The sequence below is a fragment of the Myxine glutinosa genome, chromosome 1, assembly GCF_964187855.1.
Source record: "Myxine glutinosa chromosome 1, kmMyxGlut1.1, whole genome shotgun sequence".
NCBI lineage: Eukaryota > Metazoa > Chordata > Myxini > Myxiniformes > Myxinidae > Myxine > Myxine glutinosa.
Window position 1 is genome coordinate 298709193 of NC_136261.1, and position 24388 is coordinate 298733580.

Below are 24388 nucleotides of genomic sequence, written 5' to 3' on the forward strand. Positions count from 1 at the left end.
TGACCCAATCAAGGAGCATATCCACTTCACGAAGGTTGATCATGACAAATGTGATGTCATTTCTTTCTGGCTTGTGCACAGCTCAAACATAACAGTTTCCAATGCTCTCGCACGAGCATTCACACTCGGAAGCACAAACAAGAACCAAAATGTTGCCCTCCAACTTCGCCAGGGTATTCTACAGGCTTTCAGAGAGTGTAAAGACCAACCATGGCCACCAACAGCTGAAGACATGGAGCTCAATCCTGAAGACATCCTACCTCCAGACCTTGTCCGCTTTCTCAGCGTGCTAATGACTGGCAAGGAGGGCATCGAGACAGAAAAGGTGAAGCGTCTGGTCTTCTCCATTGGACAAGACTGCTTCAACAGTCAAAGCGCAGGAAAGGCTGAGGCGGGGCAGCTCAGAGAAGATCATTCTGGCTGGACCAGCAACCAGGAAGCCATATGACTTCAAAATGTTCCTTGCAAATGACGACAACAAAAAGCAGATGTGCCAGCTTCTTCTGAAAGTGTGGAGTGGACAAGAGGCAGCTACCAGGCTGGAGAGAACAGAGATGGCTGTGCTGATCGTGGAGGGGAAGGCCCACCAACTTGCCTCAACGAATGGCAAGGTAAAATTGAAAGCCCTTCGTGAATGGCGATTCAATTTGTAATTTTTCCTGAAAAAAAGGTGATTACCTGTGATGTTTGTCTAGATCTGAAACTGGCAGTGACTGGTGATTGAAATGCGGTGCCTTTTTGTGTTTCAGGTCGAGGTACGTGAACTCCCCACGATCTACAGCAACCAGGAAGAGACTGATACCAGGGTGGTTCTGTACCTCCATCATGCTGCTACCATCGGATACAAGAACGCTGTAGTCAGAACACCGGACACAGACATCCTCCTGATCCTGCTCCACCATGCCCACAACATCAAGCTGACGGTGTACCTGGATACAGGGTCAGGGAAGCATCGCCAACTTGTCAACGTCTCTGAGCTGGCAGAATCCCTGGGAGAGGACTACTGTGCCACTCTCCTGGGGTACTATGTGTTCAGCGGAGAAGACTGCACCAGTGCCTTCAAAGGGAAGGGAAAAGTCGGGCCCTTGAAAAAGCTGGAGAAGAATCCCAGGTTTCACAGGGCATTCGGTGAACTGGGTGACAACTGGGATGCCAACCCTGAGGTGGAGAGGCAGTTAGAAAAATTCACCTGTGTGATGTACGGCCAGAGTCGCGAGTCATCAGTGGACATTGTCCGTGCCAAGCTGCTACGAAAAATGGTGGGAGAGGACAAGACCCTCACATCCAAGTCCAAGGTTGATCTGGCTCGCCTTCCTCCATGCCAGTCTGCCCTGAAGCCGCACATCCAGCGTGTGAACCACCGCGTAGCATTGTACAAAAGAGCCGATCAACCTATCATCGAAAAGCCAAAACCTTATGAGGAGCAAGGATGGATAAGGACTGATGAAGGACTGTTGAAACCAATGTGGTCCAGTGGTCCCATCCTACCAACCTCACTGGTGGATCTTCTGAACACAGGAGAGCACGAAGAGGAGGAGGAAGAGGAAGGAGAAGAAGAGTTTGACTCTGACGATTTCGATGAAAATGATGATGACTGACTCAGTGTAGAATCACTAATGCTAATGATGTTTATCTAAAACAAGCAAGAGAAGAGTGGTCACATTGAGTGCTAGGACTATTTTGACAGTTGTAATATTTAGAAAAATAAAACTTTGTGTTAACGTCTGTGTAGACGGACCTTAATATGAGTCTATTATTTCGTAAAACTGTGATTATTTTGTAAATAAAGCACTAATTAGCATACTAGTATACCATAGACACATGTAATCATGTTATGAATAGTTCTATCATGATCTATGCCCTTCAAAACATGGGTCTAGACACCTTCATTTTTCAATTATCTGCAATATTGGCTGAGATATGTCAAAAATCGTTTTTTTGATAATGGCAGCAGTAATTTGCATAAAAATGGTATGTGGGACATTTTTTCAGCTTGGGGCCATAGCTAGTCATTTTCTACACATTTTTTCCAATCTAGAAACACTGATTAGAAGTATATCTCCGGGGGGTGCAGGGGGACCTAGTCTTCCTACTAGACTATGGGGAAGTTTTTTTTTGCCCAAGTCTTTCACGAACCGGCTGACCAGGCGTTTCTCCACTGCAGGTGGCAGGAATTCGTAATTTGATTAGGTTGCCGGCGATAACTCACCACCTCTTGACGAAAGACGACACGATCTTTAACCTCCACTAATTAATGCTAGTTTAGCTCCAAGTGTAGAAGAGACTTGCAGCAAGAATCGGGGAATCGAGGATGTTTGTAGGCTGAATGCACCAAATGCACTTTTTGTTGATCTTCTCATTGCTGATAATATTTAAACAAATGACGTCTTAACTCACCAGACTCGGTGGACTAATGATTAGAGCGTCCACCCTGAGTCTGGGAGGTTCCAACATTTGGTGCAGAGTAAACCGAAAGGAAACGATGTCTGTTTGAAGAAGATTTTTCACCCCGGTGTTTCTCATGGAGGATGATGCATCACTGTGTTTGCTGTTAATCGTCTGGATGTCAAACCGCAGAACTCACCTGGCATCTGCCAACACTGGTCATTGATCGTACAGTGTCTTTCACAAGAGGAGGCAAGTTATCTCCGGCACCCTGCATTAATTATAAATTATTGTCGTGTTTAACTGCTGGGAGGGCAATAGCAATCCAACATTAGCAAACCACCAAGCATAACCAAACCACAATGCATAACCAAACCACCGAGCATAACCAAACCACAATGCATAACCAAACCACCGAGCATAACCAAACCACCGAGCATAACCAAACCACCGAGCATAACCAAACCACCAAGCATAACCAAACCACAATGCATAACCAAACCACCGAGCATAACCAAACCACAATGCATAACCAAACCACCGAGCATAACCAAACCACCGAGCATAACCAAACCACAATGCATAACCAAACCACCGAGCATAACCAAACCACAATGCATAACCAAACCACCAAGCATAACCAAACCACCGAGCATAACCAAACCACCGAGCATAACCAAACCACAATGCATAACCAAACCACCGAGCATAAGCAAACCACAATGCATAACCAAACCACCGAGCATAACCAAACCACAATGCATAACCAAACAACCGAGCATAACCAAACCACCGAGCATAACCAAACCACCGAGCATAACCAAACCATCGAGCATAACCAAACCACCCAGCATAACCAAACCACCGAGCATAACCAAACCACCGAGCATAACCAAACCACAATGCATAACCAAACCACCGAGCATAACCAAACCACAATGCATAACCAAACCACCGAGCAAACCAAACCACCGAGCATAACCAAACAACCGAGCATAACCAAACCACCGAGCATAACCAAACCACCGAGCATAACCAAACCATCGAGCATAACCAAACCACAATGCATAACCAAACCACCAAGTGTAACCAAACCACCGAGCATCACAAAACCATCGAGCATAACCAAACCACAATGCATAACCAAACCACCGAGCATAACCAAACCACCGAGCATAACCAAACCACAATGCATAACCAAACCACCGAGCATAACCAAACCACCGAGCATAACCAAACCACCGAGCATTAGCAAACCACCGAACATAACCAAACTACCGAGCATAACCAAACCACCGAGCATAACCAAACCACAATGCATAACCAAACCACCGAGCATAACCAACCCACAATGCATAACCAAACCACCGAGCATAACCAAACCACCGAGCGTAACCAAACCACCGAGCGTAACCAAACCACCGAGCATAACCAAACCACCGAGCATAACCAAACCACCAAGCATAACCAAACCACCGAGTGTAACCAAACCACCGAGTGTAACCAAACCACCGAGCGTAACCAAACCACCGAGCATAACCAACCCACAATGCATAACCAAACCACCGAGCATAACCAAACCACCGAGCGTAACCAAACCACCGAGCGTAACCAAACCACCGAGCATAACCAAACCACCGAGCATAACCAAACCACCGAGCATAACCAAACCACCAAGCATAACCAAACCACCGAGTGTAACCAAACCACCGAGCATAACCAAACCACCGAGCGTAACCAAACCACCCAATGTAACCAAGCTTTTTTACTTTACATTTTTACTTTACATTTGAAAATGTCTTTTTACTTTACATTTTACTTTACATTTATAAATGCCTGTTTACTTCACATTTTACTTAACATTTGTAAATGCCTTTATTTTAAATTTTAATTCACATTTATAAATGTCTTTACTTTACATTTTTTACTTTACATTTGTACAGGCCTTTTTACTTGACATTTTACTTTACATTTGTAAATGCCATTTTGCTTTACATTTTACTTTACATTTGTAAATGCCTTTTTACTTTACATTTTACTTTACATTTATAAATATTTTTTACTTTATGTTTGTAAATTTATTTTCCCCTCTTAAATGCCTTTTTATGCCTCCGCCCCCAAAGGTGGCCGGAGGCATTACGTTTTATGGGTTGTCTGTCTGTCTGTCCGTCCGTCCGTCTGTCTATCCGTACGGGCTAAACCTCGTTTTTCTCAGTAACCACATGTCCGATTGAGACAAAACTTTCAGAATAGGAGCGACACTCTTGCAGAATGATTCTTAAAATAATTGTGATGTCATAGGTCACATGGCCTTTTTATATAAAATAATTTAAATAATTAATTTAAAAATAATTAATGTTGAGTAATTTAAAAAGCAAATAATTTTTAAAAAATTATCGGAAACTGCTGAGTGGAAAATTTGAAACTTGCCACATTGTCAAGTGCTCCCAATAGGGAACAAAAGCATGATAATGATGACATCGGTGAAGTTGTATACCAGGCATAAATGTTTTCATCGAATGCCTTATCCTAAAAATATGAAATTGCATGCACATGATCAATGACCCACTTATATTGAAATATTAAAGTTTTGACATAATGGGTCACATGGTTTGGCAGCCATATTGGATTTTTTAATACCTTTTGCTTTACATTTGTAAATGCGTTTTTAACTTCACATTTTTACTTCACATTTGTAAATGTATTTTTACTTTACATTTGTAAATGCGTTTTTTACTTTACATTTGTACTTTACATTTATAAATGCCTGTGAGAATTGTTCCACAGGTCCGTGACCTAACACAGAGGGAAAGAAAAGATTGTTTGCATTCTTTAAAAGGTTAAAATCGATGCAAAACGAGTCTGGTTAGTGCCTGTCATCACCTCTAAAGTGAAGCTACAGACTTACTGATCAGCCCTCACAATTTCCCCCATTTTCTGACCTTCCATTCTGCTTGCGTGGATTATTATACCTGTTCGACAACTGCTCACAAGGACCAATATACTCCTGCACGTCAACGCCATTATGAAACCATTCTATAGAATCAATACAAACGACTCCTCGCTAACTCTACACCATTCGATCCGAATCGAGAACATATATGGAGTATTTAGTGTTCGTTTGGTGTAAAACATGAGTCAAAATACACGAAAGGCCGAGTGAGAAGATGAGAAAATGACTATATTACTGTATACAATACTTTAGAATGTTTATTCTTTTCGGCGTGGAATATATGTTGCGATGAGACTCCCCTCTAAGCCGTGTAGCCTGGGTTCGAATCCCGACCCAGCTATAAACTGCCATCCTGGTATTTCACATGCAGGACCCGTTTGCCATCATCGGTCGTTGTTGGACGTTAGAGATCCCACGGTGTCCTTCGTGAGGAGTGGGCGAGCTGTGAACAAATTACAAATTCCTGCCACCTTCAGTGGAACGTCAGGCCTGGCCAACAGGTTCGTGAAAGCCTTGAGCCAAATACTTTACCGGCCGACTCCACAAGAAGGTGAGAATAATTGGGACCGTTATATAAGTCGTAGCAGTGATCCCAGGCTCATGGAGGAGCTTGCACACGTATCGTATGCAGGACAAAGACATTAGTACACATCACTGTATTTCAACACAATCAATTACAATAACATTAACTGACCTTTAATAAAGACATATAGTACGGGAGTCCCCATAGGCTATATGGGATTTGAACCTGTGTTCGCCGCATGATGGAACCACGATAACAAATAGCAACAAAACCCAACCCCACGTATAATAAATATATTGTCCTCGCTATTAAAATATGATTCATTGGTTTGTTAAAAGTTTTATAGAAAAAAAAAACTTTTTTTTGTCATTTCATGTCAGGCCAGGTACTTATTGATCATGCCACATTCTGATGTACCATACTCGGTTACAGAGCGTCGGTGCTGCCGAAGCAGTTTATTGGCAAGGGTTACACTGGGTGGTTTGCCATTGCCTTCGCATCAGTACTCAGGGCAGGAATTTGTAATATGTTCAGGGTGCCGGCGATAGCTCGCATGCTCTTCGCGAAAGAAACCGTTGGGTGTTTAACGTCCACCTCTAATACCGGCAGACGGTACGTCCATTTAACGTCCAGACGACGTCACACACATTGATGAATGACCCTGGCTGTGACGCACCAGGGTGGCGGTTTACAGGTCCATTCGAACCCGAGCCACGCACACACACCCAGGGGTGTGCGCAACATCGGGGTCACCCCTGCCAACCCACCATCGCACGTGCGCTAATCCGTCCATATTAACGAATCGTTTACGTTGGTATTTAACGAACGAAATAAAACCAAACGGACCGTTGTAAAGGAAATGAAAATGGCGAATTTACGGCCAAAAAAGAAAGAAAACATCGTTGAGTAGTTTTATCACCGGGAACGGGAGTGTTATTGGAGAGTAATTTGACGTTATTTAAACGTTTCCAAGTTTAGTAGTCGTTCGTTATTTTATCTTTTATAATGTAATTACGACTCATTGTAGCTTATATAACCCGGCACGTCAACGCTGGGATCGACAATCATGGACGATAAACGCCCATCGGACAAAAGTGTTCGCAAAGTACACGAACGGGTTTTGTGTTAAACAAATCCGACGCGCGATTAAAGTTTAAATTCGGAGCAACATGTTTAAGGATTATTTCATGGCGACGTCTTCTGGTTTGCCCCTCGTAGCCGAAGACGAGGCGTGAGAACAACCTGGTAACGTGGATTTGATTATTGTGTAGCAGCTGCTTAGGAGACAACAAGCACACCTTGAGATAGCAAGCAGGTTAACTTGGTATCCAGAGGTGTCCAACAAGAGCACACCTCCATTACCTGCAGTTTAGACAGGGATTGGTAATTTTCTCTATTGTGCCGGAGATAACTCGCGCACTCTTGGTCAACATACCAACCAAGGTCAGCAGATGAGCCAGCCGGCTTAACGACCTTGTTCTATGGCCCTGCATGCGAAGCACCAGGGTGACAGTTTCGAGGCGGGTCGAGATTCTAACACAGGTGAGACAGCTCCAAGGTGAGTGCGTATACCCCGGGGCCCGGGCTATCCTACCAGGGCTAACCCGGAGGGAGGAGTGTGAAAATCAAATAATAAAATAGAAAACTCAAATATTTCATTTCATGCTCATATCCTGCAATGAATGAGTGAGTAAACTTGATTACCAGCTACACAGCTACCCACCTACACAGCTACACAACTATACAGCTACCCAACTACCCAGCTACACAGCTACACAGTTACCCAGCCACACAACTAACCACCTACACAGCTACACAGCTACCCACCTACCCAACTACACGGCTACCCACCTACACAGCTACACAGCTACCCCCCTACACAGCTACACAACTACACATCTACACAGCTACACAGTTACCCAGCCACACAACTACACAACTAACCACCTACACAGCTACCCACCTACACAGCTACACATCTACCCAGCCACACAACTACACAGCTACCCAACTACCCAGGTACACACCTACACACCTACACAGCTACACAACGACACAGCTACCCAGCCACACAACTACACAGCTACACAACTACACAACAACCCACCTACACAGTTACCCAGCCACACAAGTACACAGCTACCGAGCTACACAGCTACACAACTAACCACCTACCCCACCAACACAGTTATCCAGCCACAAGTACACAGCTACCCTGCTAAACAAGCACACAACTACCCAACCACATAAGTACACAGCTACACAGCTACACAACTACCCAGCTACACAACTACCCAGCGGCACAACTACACGATTACACAACTACCCAGCTACACAACTACACAGCTACACAGCTATACAACTACCCAGCTACACAACTACTCAGCTATACAACTACCCAGCTACACAACTACCCAGCTACACAACTACCCAGATACACAGCTACTCAGCTACACAACTACACAGCTATCCACCTACACAGCCACACAACTAACCGCCTACACAGCTACCCACATACCCAGCTACACAGCTACACAGCCACACAAGTACACAGATACCCTGCTAAACTAGTACACAACTACCCACCAACCCAGCTACCCAGCCACACAGCCACACAAGTACACAGCTACACAGATACACAACTACCCACCTACGTATCTACACAGCTAGCCAAACACACAGGTACACAGCTACCCACCTACACAGCTATATAACTACCCAGCTACACAACTACCAGCTACACGACTACACAGCTACACAACTATCCACCTACACAGCTACACACCACCAAGCTATACAGATACACACCTACTCAGCTGCACAACTACATAGCTGCACAACTATCCACCTACACAGCTACACAACTACCCAGCTACACAACTACACAGCTACTCAACTATCCACCTACCCAGCTACGAGCTACACAGTTACACTTCTACGCAACTACAAAACTACACAGTTACACACCTACACAACTACCTAGCTACACACAGCTACCGAAGTACACAAATACACAGATCCCCAGCTACACAGCTACAGAACTGGCACAGCTCCCCAGCTACACAGCTCCCCAGATACACAGTTACACAGCTACAAATGTACACAACTACCCAGCTACACAGTTACACAACTACACAGTTGCACAACTACACGACTACACGACTATCCAACTACACAACCACATAACCACATAACTACACAGTTACACAGGCGTGACTACTGTCGATCGCTGCCATTCCAACGTTTCAGCGATGAACTAAAACTTGTAAAAACTAAGACACTCCAAACAGAACAATGAAGTTTACGTTGACTTCGTGATCTCAATTCACAATTTATTAACTGACGATGCACAGACGCGTCATCTCCTGTATCGATTTCATTCCAATATCATTGCTGGCAACTGGTGAGCATCACACGTCATCTCCTGTATCGATTTCATTTCAATATCATTGCTGGCAACTGGTGAGCATCACACGTCATCTCCTGTATTGATTTCATTCCAATATCATTGCTGGCATCTGGTGAGCATCACACGTCATCTCCTGTATCGATTTCATTCCAATATCATTGCTGGCATCTGGTGAGCATCACACGTCATCTCCTGTATCGATTTTCATTCCAATATCATTGCTGGCAACTGGTGAGCATCACACGTCATCTCCTGTATCGATTTCATTCCAATATCATTGCTGGCAACTGGTGAGCATCACACGTCATCTCCTGTATTGATTTCATTCCAATATCATTGCTGGCAACTGGTGAGCATCACACGTCATCTCCTGTATTGATTTCATTCCAATATCATTGCTGGCAACTGGTGAGCATCACACGTCATCTCCTGTATCGATTTCATTTCAATATCATTGCTGGCAACTGGTGAGCATCACACGTCATCTCCTGTATCGATTTCATTCCAATATCATTGCTGGCAACTGGTGAGCATCACACGTCATCTACTGTATCGATTTTCATTCCAATATCATTGCTGGCAACTGGTGAGCATCACACGTCATCTCCTGTATCGATTTTCATTCCAATATCATTGCTGGCAACTGGTGAGCATCACACGTCATCTCCTGTATTGATTTCATTCCAATATCATTGCTGGCATCTGGTGAGCATCACACGTCATCTCCTGTATCGATTTCATTTCAATATCATTGCTGGCATCTGGTGAGCATCACACGTCATCTCCTGTATCGATTTCATTTCAATATCATTGCTGGCAACTGGTGAGCATCACACGTCATCTCCTGTATCGATTTCATTCCAATATCATTGCTGGCAACTGGTGAGCATCACACGTCATCTCCTGTATCGATTTTCATTCCAATATCATTGCTGGCAACTGGTGAGCATCACACGTCATCTCCTGTATCGATTTCATTTCAATATCATTGCTGGCATCTGGTGAGCATCACACGTCATCTCCTGTATCGATTTCATTCCAATATCATTGCTGGCAACTGGTGAGCATCACACGTCATCTCCTGTATCGATTTCATTCCAATATCATTGCTGGCAACTGGTGAGCATCACACGTCATCTCCTGTATCGATTTTCATTCCAATATCATTGCTGGCAACTGGTGAGCATCACACGTCATCTCCTGTATCGATTTTCATTCCAATATCATTGCTGGCAACTGGTGAGCATCACATGTCATCTCCTGTATTGATTTCATTCCAATATCATTGCTGGCAACTGGTGAGCATCACGTGTCATCTCCTGTATCAATTTCATTCCAATATCATTGCTGGCAACTGGTGAGCATCACATGTCATCTCCTGTATCAATTTCATTCCAATATCATTGCTGGCAACTGGTGAGCATCACAAAGCTAATTAAACAAATAATTAAATAATAAACGAATGTAAAAGGAATCGCACAAATGCTCCATTTAAGTTTAAAAGAAAAACGAATAACGTATGAACCCTACTACAAGTTATGACTACTACTATAACTACGGCTACTAGTACTACTATTACTACAGACGGCTTCAGTACCGGTACTACTACTACTTCGACTACTAATACAACTACTACAACACTACTACAGTACTACCACCACCACTACTACTACAACCACAACTACTACAACCACAACTACTACTACTACTACTACTACTACTACTACTACTACTACTACTACTACTACTACTACGACTACCACCACAGACGGCTTCAGTACCGGTACTACTACTACTTCGACTACTAATACAACTACTACAACACTACTACAGTTCTACCACCACCACCACTACTACTACTACTACTATTACTACTGCTACTACTACTACTACTACTACTACTACTACTACTACAACCACCACAGACTGCTTCAGTACCAGTACTGCTACTACTTCGACTACTAATACAACTACTACTACTACTACTACTAATACTACAACACTACTACAATACTGCTACTACTACGACAGTAATACCGCTACAATTACTACTACTACCACTACTACTACTACTTCAGTACAACTACTACTACAGTACTACTACTACAACACTACTACAGTACTACTACTACTAGTACTGCTACCACTAGTACTACTATTACTACTACTACTACTGCAGTAATCCCTCTACAATTACTACTGCTATCACTACTACGACTACTTCAGTACAATTACTACTATTATCCCTACTAATACTACTACAGCACTACTACCACTACTACTACTGTACTAGTGCTAAAACTACTACAGTAATATCTCTATAATTACTACTACTACTACTACTACTACTACAGCACTATTACTACTACTACTACACCACTATTACTACTAATACTACTACTACTACTACTACTACTACTACTACTACTACAGTAATACCTCCACAATTACTACTAATAGCACTACTACTATTACTACAGTACTACTACTACAACTACTACTACTACCACTACTACTACTACTACTACAACTACTACAGTAATACCCCCACAATTACTACTATGACCACTACTACAACTACTACAGTAATACCGTTACTACTAATACTACTACTACTACTACTACTACTACTACTACTACTACTACTACAGTACTACCACCACTACAACTACTACTACTTTAACAGCCCCTATTATTTTCAGCTTCTTGTGGGTCGGTCGTTTTAGTCGGGATAAACAAATTGTCCCAAGTCTTTCACGAAGCGACGAGCTCGGGCTGACGTTTGACTGAAGCAGGTATTTGTAAATAAGTTGATGATGGTGCCGACAAGATGATGATGATGATGATGATAGATAAGATGATGATGATGATAACGATGATGATGACATGATGATGATGATGGATGATGTTGAAGATGGATAAGTTGATGATGGTTGATGATGCCGACACTTCGTCGCTTAGTCTTCGCAAAGGATATATGGTCGACGGGTCTTCCAGCAACACGCGCCCTGGATGCGACACCAGGACGGCCGTTTAGAGCTGGGTCGACACAAGAATCCAGGTGAAACGGCTCAAAGGTGAGGGCGCGTACCTTTTTGGGTATCCGGACTCTTTTTGGTTTATACAAGATACTCAATGAATAAAAGAACGAAAAAAGAAACCCGAAATAATGACGACTCGTTCGATTATTGCGGAAAACACCTTTGGAAAGTATTGATCATTATCGTTTGAAACTTGGCGAAGTTTATCGGGAGTTTAAAAACTTTTTTCCAATCAAAACCTCGCAGGGAAAACGACATCGCGAGGAAGAGGAGGTGCAGGTGCGTGTTCCACCGAAGGTATAACTTGTATACCTTGGATGGAATTGTTCGATCGCGCTTCTCGGAATGCTCACCTTCCCGCAGACCTCGCAGGACACGTGTTTCCCCTTCTCGACGACCTTAACGGCCTCTCTTGACCCGGAATCCAGGTGTTCGAGCGAAGCAGGTACGACCTGCGCCGCATGTCTCTGATGTGCGTTGGCCGCGCCCGTCGCCGACACCACTGGAAGGGCGATCTCCTCGGTCGTCGGAAGCCACCGGAAGGCCGGGTGTGCCGGGGTCGGCTGCAAGGAGAGCGACGCGAAGCCTCCGAGGGTCCAGCGGGGACGCACCGGGGCGAAGGAGCGAGGCCGGTCCTGGGCCATGATCCGGTCGATGGAGAAGGGAAGAGCTTTGCTGTCGGTCATGATGTCACCCGGACCACGAGCTGAGACCAACAATGAAGGGCTACTCGAGGGTCTGCCTGTATAAACGATGCTCATGCTTCTCCATTCTCTGCCGCGGGTCCACCAGGTAATGGCCGCGGATGGAGCAAGTGGGAAGAAGTGCGGAGAAAGTTTCCTGATGTTTGCAGGAGCAGGTGGACACCACTCTGGCAGGGAAATCCGCGGAGGGAGTGGCGTCTGGTCTACCTCCTGCAGTGTGGTGTGTACGCTTTGAGCAACGACACTACCAATCGGGGGAGGGCTGTGGCCTGCAGGAGATGATGGGCACAGGGCGGTGAGCTAGTAATTGTGGGTGGACTCGCGTCAAAGGAGAATAACGTGTGGGGTGGTTTACCGCGTGAAAAAAATAAATAAAGGAACTAGAACGGCACTCAGTGGGGAGCATACCTCCACCTGGTCATATCACTCAATGGTGAAGAATCACTGAAAAAATTAAATAATTCTCATATCCGCATCCATAATCAGATCTTCACCAAACTCGAATCGATTCTTCCTTGTCACAAACACAACCTGTCCACCAAGTTTCGTCCAAATCCATCCATAACCTTTTGAGATATCCTGCTTTGTATAGTTTTTGGCCCTTTCTCCCAATGGTGAAGAATCACTTAAAAATTAAATAATCCTCATATCCGAATCCATATTCAGATCTTCACCAAAATCGAATCTCTTTGTCCTTGTCAGACACCCAACCGGTCCACCAAGTTTCGTCCAAATCCATCCACAACTTTTTTGAGATATCCTGTTATGTATCGTTTTTGGCCCTATCTCCCAATGGTGAAGAATCACTAAAAATTTTAGTAGCCGAATCCAGATCCGGATCTTCAGCAAAATCTAATCATTTCGTCGTTGTCACATACGCTACATCTCTGCCAAATGTCGTCCAAATCCGTCCACAACGTTTTGAGATATTTTGTTCACAAACGGACAAACAACACAGACAGGGGTGAAAACAACCTCCATCCACCTTTGGTGGCGGAGGTAATAACATTGAAAAGTCTCATAACGATAACGATTCCGGATGGAGAGGGGTTGGGAAATGCGAACGGATTGGATGTTAAGTATGTAGGGTTTGTTTATATTGCTTGTGCCCATTCCCGATTGTTCAACTTATCGACCAAGCAGGATCGCTTTACATTGGGATACCGGTCTTTGTGAAGGAGAGCGTTGGTCTGCATCGGTGGACAAGAGTAGCTCAATCGCCATGGGCAGAGAGGACCATTCACCTTTCGAGCATTCACCCATCGTCGGATAAATACAGTAGTGAGAGGTGAGTGGAGGGGTTTATATAGCGATTGTGAATGGATCAGCAATCAAAGATTCTGGAGCAAGGATTGTTGGTTGACCCCATTGACCCTTGACCAATTCCCATCACTACAAGCCCCCTCCATCCACCCACATTTCACTCTTTAGCTCAGATGAAGGACTAATGCTCGAAACGTCGGCTGTGCCTCGCTTCGCACGACGGTTAAGAAACTCGAATCAGCTTCAGGTAAACAAGACCGACAGTCCAACAACGGCGTAGCCAGGCTTGGATCTGCTGAGTGGAGGATCTACTGTCCCCCTGTCATGTGACGAGATCCTCAGCTTTGATTGGTGGATGTTTGTGAAGGACATACATACCTACACTGGATGGACAGGCAAACGTCCATCACACACATACAAACGTCCAGTAAAAACTAATCCATGGATCAGTACATCGGCATGGCCACAGAATCGCACCTGGCAAAGGAATCCTATGATGGAGCGCGCAGTAATGAGAGGAAGCATTAAGTTGGCCATCCTAATTGTTCTCAGGTATCTATTGAGAAAGGATATGTTTTGATAAGCCGGAACCCTGACCATACTCCGAATCCCTGTATGGGTCACCATTGGGTTGATAACTTTTCCTCGTTATGAGGTTCGAGTGAACTACTTCGCAACCTCGAGGAGGCATCTTGGTGAATCTGAAATGGGAAATAAGATAACTTCCTGATATACATACATACAGCTTGCTATCTTTCCTTTCCTTATCTCTCTCATGCTCATCTTTATTAATCCCCTTGCTGGGTACACGTGTTGTCCCAATTCCAGGCTGTCAATGTCTACCTATACTCTCTATCACCCCACTCTTCCATGAGGCTAAATGATGTCTGCGTGTGCAACCTATACATATGCATATATATTATAAAGTGCCTTCAGAAAGTATTCACACCCCTTGACTTTTTCACATTTCATTGTTCCATCCTGAATTTAAAATGGATTAAACTGAGATTTTTGTTTGTCACTGATCTACACATAATATACTGATCTACCCCATAATGTCAAAGTGTATTTTTTTAATAGAAATTTTTACAAAATAATTAATAATTTAATACAGAAATATCCTTCCACCAAGCTCGGAACAAGTGTGTGTCTACCCTTAGGAAAGTCAGGAAGCACTATCTCTCTACTCTCAAGACTGAACTCTCAAACCTGTCTCCCTCCTCCAAATCCTGGTGGCATCTGGTCAAATCTGTTTCTGGTGTTTGCTCCCCTTCCATCCCCTCCCTTACCTCAAACGGCTACACAGCTGACACTGCTCGTGAAAAAGCCGAATGCCTTCATTCTGTGTTTGCTTCCAAATCTTTTGTGCCCATCCCCATGCTCTCTGTACCCACCATACGTTGTCGCACCCAACCGCTCAGAGACTCTGTCCTTTGCACCTGAGAAAGTGGAAAAGTTTCTTGCATCCCTCGACTGTGATCCTGCACTTGCATTTAACGGCATCAGCTCACATGTCCGAAAACTTGCTCTTCTACTCTTGCACATCCTCTTTCTGCTCTATTTACAGCATCACTTGCCCTAGAGCATGTTCTGTCTGCTTAAAAGTCAGCCAACATCACCTCATTAAATAAACAAGGTACAAAAACCGATTCACAAAATTACAGATCTATCAGCTTACATCCAATCATCAGCAAGGCAATGGAATCCATCATCGCAATTGGCATCAAATCCTTCCTCCTCTCCAACCGTATGATCTCTGGCTCGGAACGTGCGCTGGTACAACATCGACTTTGATTTCCTTACTGTTGGCATAATCATAATAACGTAATTATTTAAATCACACACATCAATTACAAATAATCAAGTATTCACTAATCAAGCTGAAAAACTTTACTGTCATTAAGCGCACAAGTATGAACTGAACTGTTGGTTATACCGAAACGGGATGGTAGCAAGTCAGGATTATTTCAAGTAAAACACGGATAAGCAGATAGCTTGTTATCGAAAGCTATTTTGTGTGTGCTAATCAATCGATATCTAACTAGATGGTATTCATAGAATACTTATCCTGCGCAGTCAACTTATTGTGAGCCAACTCTTCTGTTTTTGAACATTTTTTTTCTTTGATCCAATATGGCTGCCAGACCACGTGAGCGATGACATCATAAATTTATATTCTCTAATATAATTGTTGCATAGATCACGCTCAATACATTTGAAACTGATCAGACTAATCATTGTCCCTGTCGAATTATGACGTCATAATTATGGCACCAATGACGTCATCGTTAACACCTATTCCCCATATGGAGTTCTTTACAGTGAGCCTTGATTCAATTTTTTCCATGCAGCAGTTTTGGAGATATTGAGGTGCAACATTTTTCGGTTTTTCCAAGATGGCGCCTGTACCACATGACCTATGACATCATGATTATCATTAAAATATTCCACAGGAGGAGGCGCTCCTAAGGTGAAAATTTTGCGCCCATCAGACCAACAGTTGCTGAGAATTTTTTTTTCACAATGATCGGATAAGTGTTGTACTTGTCTAATTATGACGTCATAATTAAGGTGCCGATGACATCATCATTAACATATCTTATTCCCCACGGGGAGTAGTTGACAATGAGCCATGGCTCAATCTTTTCCATGGAGGGGTTTCGGAGATATAGAGGTGCAACCTTTTTCGATTTTTTTCCAAGATGGCGTCTGTACCACGTGACCTATGACGTTATATTTATCATTAAAAAGTTCTACAGGAGGAGCCGCACATATTCTGAAAATTTCGTGTCTATTGGACTAACAGTTGCAGAGAAATTTTTGTTTTATTAATACTGATCAGACTAAGTGTTGTCCCTGTCGAATTATGACGTCATAATTAAGTCATCAATGACATCATCATTAACAACACTTATTCCCCATGGTGAGTACTTGACAATGAGCCATGTTTAAATTTTTTCCATTGAGCGGTTTGGGAGATATGGAGGTGTAACGTTTTTCCAAGATGGCGTCTGTACCACGTGACCTATGACGTCATAATTATGAATAAAAGATTTCTACAGGCGGAGGCGCTCCTATGGTAAAATTTCGTGTCAATCGGACCAACTGTTGCCGAGAATATGAATTTTAAAAATGCAGACACGGCACACATATGGCACACGTACGCACTCAAATGCCTAACCTCGCTTTTCACTTCGCGAGCGCAGGGTAATAAAAAGAAATATTTGCTCACAGACTTTATCTGTGATCTCTGAACTTCCTTATTCCTAATGAGCGGTTGAAATTGTGGCTCTGTGACTGAAGAGACTGCGAAAGCACGTTGCAGTGTCTGGACTTCTTTCACAACCGCATCTGTGGAATATCCACTTCTGAAGCCTGTTTGTTCTCTTGGTTTTTTTTTGTTTGTTTGTTTTTTTTTGTATACAAGATCGAGGCTCGTGTAAGAGCTGACATTAATCACAAACAAAAAAAAAACGGACACATAAAACATACAATAATGGGAGTGGGAGACAAGATGGGGAGAGAGAGGGAAGCACACAAGTACAACATTTGAGAGCAGGGACATCGGGAGATCGGTGGGAGGGAGAGGGCTGGTGGGGGGTTGGGGAGGGGATATTCTGAAACCAACATAATAGGGCTGCAGATTGAGCATGAAAATGAGGGTGAAGTGGCAACTAGCTTCATACCAGCTAATTTTTTTATTTTTTATAAAGTATGGGCCCTGACTACTTCACACACCAAAAATACCCAGAATCCCCTTGGGGGAACATGTTCAAGTGAAGTCATCAAAATGGCTGCCAAAATTGTAAAGTTTGGCATTGTGTACAGGTGCCAGAAAATATCTACACATCCGCAGGACACGTGTTTATCCATGGTTTATTTAGCGAAATGTTGGATGGGAATAAGTTTTGTAGCTGTAGCGTTCGTCAAGTTTAGATTGAATACAAAGCGGCTGCAGATGGGTTTTGCATTTTTGGAGGCTTTCTCGTTTTGTATTTAATGAATTGCTTCTGCTTATCATGAATTAAATGGCATACCACCCTACACAACCACCATGCCCTCTTTCTGCCTCTACATTTACACTTCACTGCATTATACCTCCTCTGTACACAACACATTTGCCCCTTGAAGGTTGCCAATTTATCCGATGCAGACCACCCACTCATTAACATTACCCAATCTAAAGCCCATTAACATTAACCAATCTAAAGCCCATTAACATTACCCAATCTAAAGCCCATAAACATTACCCAATCTAAAGCCCATTAACATTACCCAATCTAAAGCCCATTAACATTACCCAATCTAAAGCCCATTAACATTACCCAATCTAAAGCCCATTAACATTACCCAATCTAAAGCCCATTAACATTACCCAATCTAGAGCCCATTAACATTACCCAATCTAAAGCCCATTAACATTACCCAATCTAAGGTCCATTAACATTACCCAATCTAAAGCCCGTTAACATTACCCAATCTAAAGCCCATTAACATTACCCAATCTAAAGCCCATTAACATTACCCAATCTAAAGCCCATTAACATTACCCAATCTAGAGCCCATTAACATTACCCAATCTAAGGTCCATTAACATTACCCAATCTAAAGCCCATAAACATTACCCAATCTAAAGCCCATTAACATTACCCAATCTAAAGCCCATTAACATTAACCAATCTAAAGCCCATTAACATTACCCAATCTAGAGCCCATTAACATTACCCAATCTAAGGTCCATTAACATTACCCAATCTAAAGCCCGTTAACATTACCCAATCTAAAGCCCATTAACATTACCCAATCTAAAGCCCATTAACATTACCCAATCTAAAGCCCATTAACATTACCCAATCTAAAGCCCATTAACATTACCCAATCTAAGGTCCATTAACATTACCCAATCTAAAGCCCATAAACATTACCCAATCTAAAGCCCATTAACATTACCCAATCTAAAGCCCATTAACATTACCCAATCTAAAGCCCATTAACATTACCCAATCTAGAGCCCATTAACATTACCCAATCTAAGGTCCATTAACATTACCCAATCTAAAGCCCGTTAACATTACCCAATCTAAAGCCCATTAACATTACCCAATCTAAAGCCCATTAACATTACCCAATCTAAAGCCCATTAACATTACCCAATCTAAAGCCCATTAACATGACCCAATCTAAAGCCCATTAACATTACCCAATCTAAATCCCATTAACATTATCCAATCTAAAGCCCATTAACATTACCCAATCTAAAGCCCATTAACATTACACAATCTAAAGCCCATAAACATTACTCAATCTAAAGCCCATTAACATGACCCAATCTAAAGCCCATTAACATTACCCAATCTAAAGCCCATTAACATTACCCAATGTAAAGCCCATTAACATTACCCAATCTAAAGCCCATTAACATTACCCAATCTAAAGCCCATTAACATTACCCAATCTAAAGCCCATTAACATTACCCAATCTAAAGCCCATTAACATTACCCAATCTAAAGCCCATTAACATTACCCAATCGAAAGCCCATTAACAATACCCAATCTAAAGCCCATTAACATTACCCAATCTAAAGCCCATTAACATTACCCAATCTAAAGCCCATTAACATTACCCAATCTAAAGCCCAAAAACATTACCCAATCTAAAGCCCATTAACATTACCCAATCTAAAGCCCATTAACATTACCCAATTTAAAGCCCATTAACATTACTCAATCTAAAGCCCATAAACATTACCAAATCTAAAGCCCATTAGCATTACCCAATCTAAAGCCCATTAGCATTACCCAATCTAAAGCCCATAAACATTACCCAATTTAAAGCCCATAAACATTACCCAATTTAAAGCCCATAAACATTACCCATTAACATTACCCAATCTAAAGCCCATAAACATTACCCAATCTAAAGCCCATCAACATGACCCAATCTAAAGCCCATCAACATGACCCAATCTAAAGCCCATTAACATTACCCAATCTAAAGCCCATTAACATTACCCAATCTAAAGCCCATTAACATTACCCAATCTAAAGCCCATTAACATTACCCAATGTAAAGCCCATTAACATGACCCAATCTAAAGCCCATCAACATGACCCAATCTAAAGCCCATTAACATGACCCAATCTAAAGCCCATTAACATTACCCAATCTAAAGCCCATTAACATTACCCAATCTAAAGCCCATTAACATGACCCAATCTAAAGCCCATTAACATGACCCAATCTAAAGCCCATTAACATGACCCAATCTAAAGCCCATTAACATTACCCAATCTAAAGCCCATAAACATTACCCAATCTAAAGCCCATTAACATGACCCAATCTAAAGCCCATTAACATTACCCAATCTAAAGCCCATTAACATTACCCAATCTAAAGCCCATTAACATTACCCAATCTAAAGCCCATTAACATTACCCAATTTAAAGCCCATTAACATTACCCAATCTAAAGCCCATTAACATTACCCAATCTAAAGCCCATTAACATGACCCAATCTAAAGCCCATTAACATTACCCAATCTAAAGCCCATTAACATTACCCAATCTAAAGCCCATTAACATTACCCAATCTAAAGCCCATCAACATGACCCAATCTAAAGCCCATTAACATTACCCAATCTAAAGACCATTAACATTACCCAATGTAAAGCCCATTAACATGACCCAATCTAAAGCCCATTAACATTACCCAATCTAAAGCCCATCAACATGACCCAATCTAAAGCCCATCAACATGACCCAATCTAAAGCCCATTAACATGACCCAATCTAAAGCCCATCAACATGACCCAATCTAAAGCCCATTAACATTACCCAATCTAAAGCCCATTAACATTACGCAATCTAAAGCCCATCAACATGACCCAATCTAAAGCCCATTAACATTACCCAATCTAAAGCCCATCAACATGACCCAATCTAAAGCCCATTAACATTACGCAATCTAAAGCCCATTAATATTACCCAATCTAAAGCCCATTAACATTACCCAATCTAAAGCCCATCAACATGACCCAATCTAAAGCCCATTAACATTACCCAATCTAAAGCCCATCAACATGACCCAATCTAAAGCCCATTAACATTACGCAATCTAAAGCCCATTAATATTACCCAATCTAAAGCCCATTAACATTACCTAATCTAAAGCCCATTAACATTACCCAATCTAAAGCCCATTAACATTACCCAATCTAAAGCCCATTAACATTATCCAATCTAAAGCCCATTAACATTACCCAATCTAAAGCCCATCAACATGACCCAATCTAAAGCCCATCAACATGACCCAATCTAAAGCCCATTAACATTACCCAATCTAAAGCCCATCAACATGACCCAATCTAAAGCCCATTAACATTACGCAATCTAAAGCCCATTAATATTACCCAATCTAAAGCCCATTAACATTACCTAATCTAAAGCCCATTAACATTACCCAATCTAAAGCCCATTAACATTACCCAATCTAAAGCCCATTAACATTACCCAATCTAAAGCCCATTAACATTACCCAATCTAAAGCCCATTAACATTACCCAATCTAAAGCCCATAAACATTACCCAATCTAAAGCCCATTAACATTACCCAATCTAAAGCCCATAAACATTACCCAATCTAAAGCCCATTAACATTACCCAATCTAAAGCCCATTAACAATACCCAATCTAAAGCCCATTAACATTACCCAATCTAAAGCCCATTAACAATACCCAATCTAAAGCCCATTAACATTACCCAATGTAAAGCCCATTAACATTACCCAATGTAAAGCCCATTAACATTACCCAATCTAAAGCCCATTAACAATACCCAATCTAAAGCCCATTAACATTACCCAATGTAAAGCCCATTAACATTACCCAATGTAAAGCCCATAAACATTACCCAATCTAAAGCCCATTAACAATACCCAATCTAAAGCCCATTAACATTACCCAATGTAAAGCCCATTAACATTACCCAATGTAAAGCCCATTAACATTACCCAATCTAAAGCCCATTAACAATACCCAATCTAAAGCCCATTAACATTACCCAATGTAAAGCCCATTAACATTACCCAATGTAAAGCCCATTAACAATACCCAATCTAAAGCCCATTAACATTACCCAATGTAAAGCCCATTAACATTACCCAATGTAAAGCCCTTTAACATTACCCAATCTAAAGCCCATTAACATTACCCAATCTAAAGCCCATAACCATTACCCAATCTAAAGCCCATTAACATTACCCAATGTAAAGCCCATTAACATTACCCAATGTAAAGCCCATTAACATTACCCAATCTAAAGCCCATAAACATTACCCAATCTAAAGCCCATAAACGTTACCCAATCTAAAGCCCATAAACATTACTCAATCTAAAGCCCATTAACATTACCCAATCTAAAGCCCATAAACGTTACCCAATCTAAAGCCCATAAACATTACCCAATCTAAAGCCCATTAACATTACCCAATCTAAAGCCCATTAACATTATCCAATCTAAAGCCCATAAACATGACCCAATCTAAAGCCCATTAACATTACCCAATCTAAAGCCCATTAACATTACCCAATCTAAAGCCCATTAACATTACCCAATGTAAAGCCAATTAACATTACCCAATCTAAAGCCCATTAACAATACCCAATCTAAAGCCCATAAACGTTACCCAATGCAAAGCCCATTAACATTACCCAATGTAAAGCCCATTAACATTACCCAATCTAAAGCCCATTAACATTACCCAATCTAAAGCCCATAAACGTTACCCAATGCAAAGCCCATTAACATTACCCAATGTAAAGCCCATTAACATTACCCAATCTAAAGCCCATTAACATTACCCAATCTAAAGCCCATAAACGTTACCCAATCTAAAGCCCATAAACATTACTCAATCTAAAGCCCATTAACATTACCCAATGTAAAGCCCATTAACATTACCCAATGTAAAGCCCATTAACATTACCCAATGTAAAGCCCATAAACGTTACCCAATCTAAAGCCCATAAACATTACTCAATCTAAAGCCCATTAACATTACCCAATGTAAAGCCCATTAACATTACCCAATCTAAAGCCCATTAACAATACCCAATCTAAAGCCCATAAACGTTACCCAATGCAAAGCCCATTAACATTACCCAATCTAAAGCCCATTAACATTACCCAATCTAAAGCCCATAAACGTTACCCAATCTAAAGCCCATAAACATTACTCAATCTAAAGCCCATTAACATTACCCAATCTAAAGCCCATTAACATTACCCAATCTAAAGCCCATAAACGTTACCCAATCTAAAGCCCATAAACATTACCCAATCTAAAGCCCATTAACATTACCCAATCTAAAGCCCATTAACATTATCCAATCTAAAGCCCATAAACATTACCCAATCTAAAGCCCATTAACATTACCCAATCTAAAGCCCATTAACATTACCCAATCTAAAGCCCATTAACATTATCCAATCTAAAGCCCATAAACATTACCCAATCTAAAGCCCATTAACATTATCCAATCTAAAGCCTATAAACATTACCCAATCTAAAGCCCATTAACATTACCCAATCTAAAGCCCATTAACATTACCCAATCTAAAGCCCATTAACATTACCCAATCTAAAGCCCATTAACAATACCCAATCTAAAGCCCATTAACATTACCCAATCTAAAGCCCATTAACATTATCCAATCTAAAGCCCATTAACATTACCCAATGTAAAGCCCATTAACATTACCCAATCTAAAGCCCATAAACATTACCCAATCTAAAGCCCATTAATATTATCCAATCTAAAGCCTATAAACATTACCCAATCTAAAGCCCATTAACATTACCCAATCTAAAGCCCATAAACATTACCCAATCTAAAGCCCATTAACATTACCCAATCTAAAGCCTATTAACAATACCCAATCTAAAGCCCATTAACATTACCCAATCTAAAGCCCATTAACATTATCCAATCTAAAGCCCATTAACATTACCCAATGTAAAGCCCATTAACATTACCCAATGTAAAGCCCATTAACATTACCCAATCTAAAGCCCATAAACATTACCCAATGAAGCCCATAAACGTTA

At 41.8% G+C, this 24388-nt stretch overlaps 1 protein-coding gene across 1 annotated transcript; it reads left to right on the forward strand.

The window, feature by feature from the left end:
• The first annotated feature begins 484 nt into the window (after positions 1 to 484).
• On the forward strand, positions 485 to 1743 carry LOC144889812 (uncharacterized). Its single transcript, XM_078771011.1, has 2 exons — positions 485 to 611; positions 750 to 1743. The coding sequence occupies exons 1-2, from the start codon at positions 489 to 491 to the stop codon at positions 1596 to 1598; spliced, it is 972 nt and encodes a 323-aa protein (XP_078627137.1). The 5' UTR covers positions 485 to 488; the 3' UTR covers positions 1599 to 1743.
• Positions 1744 to 24388: the final 22645 nt, after the last annotated feature.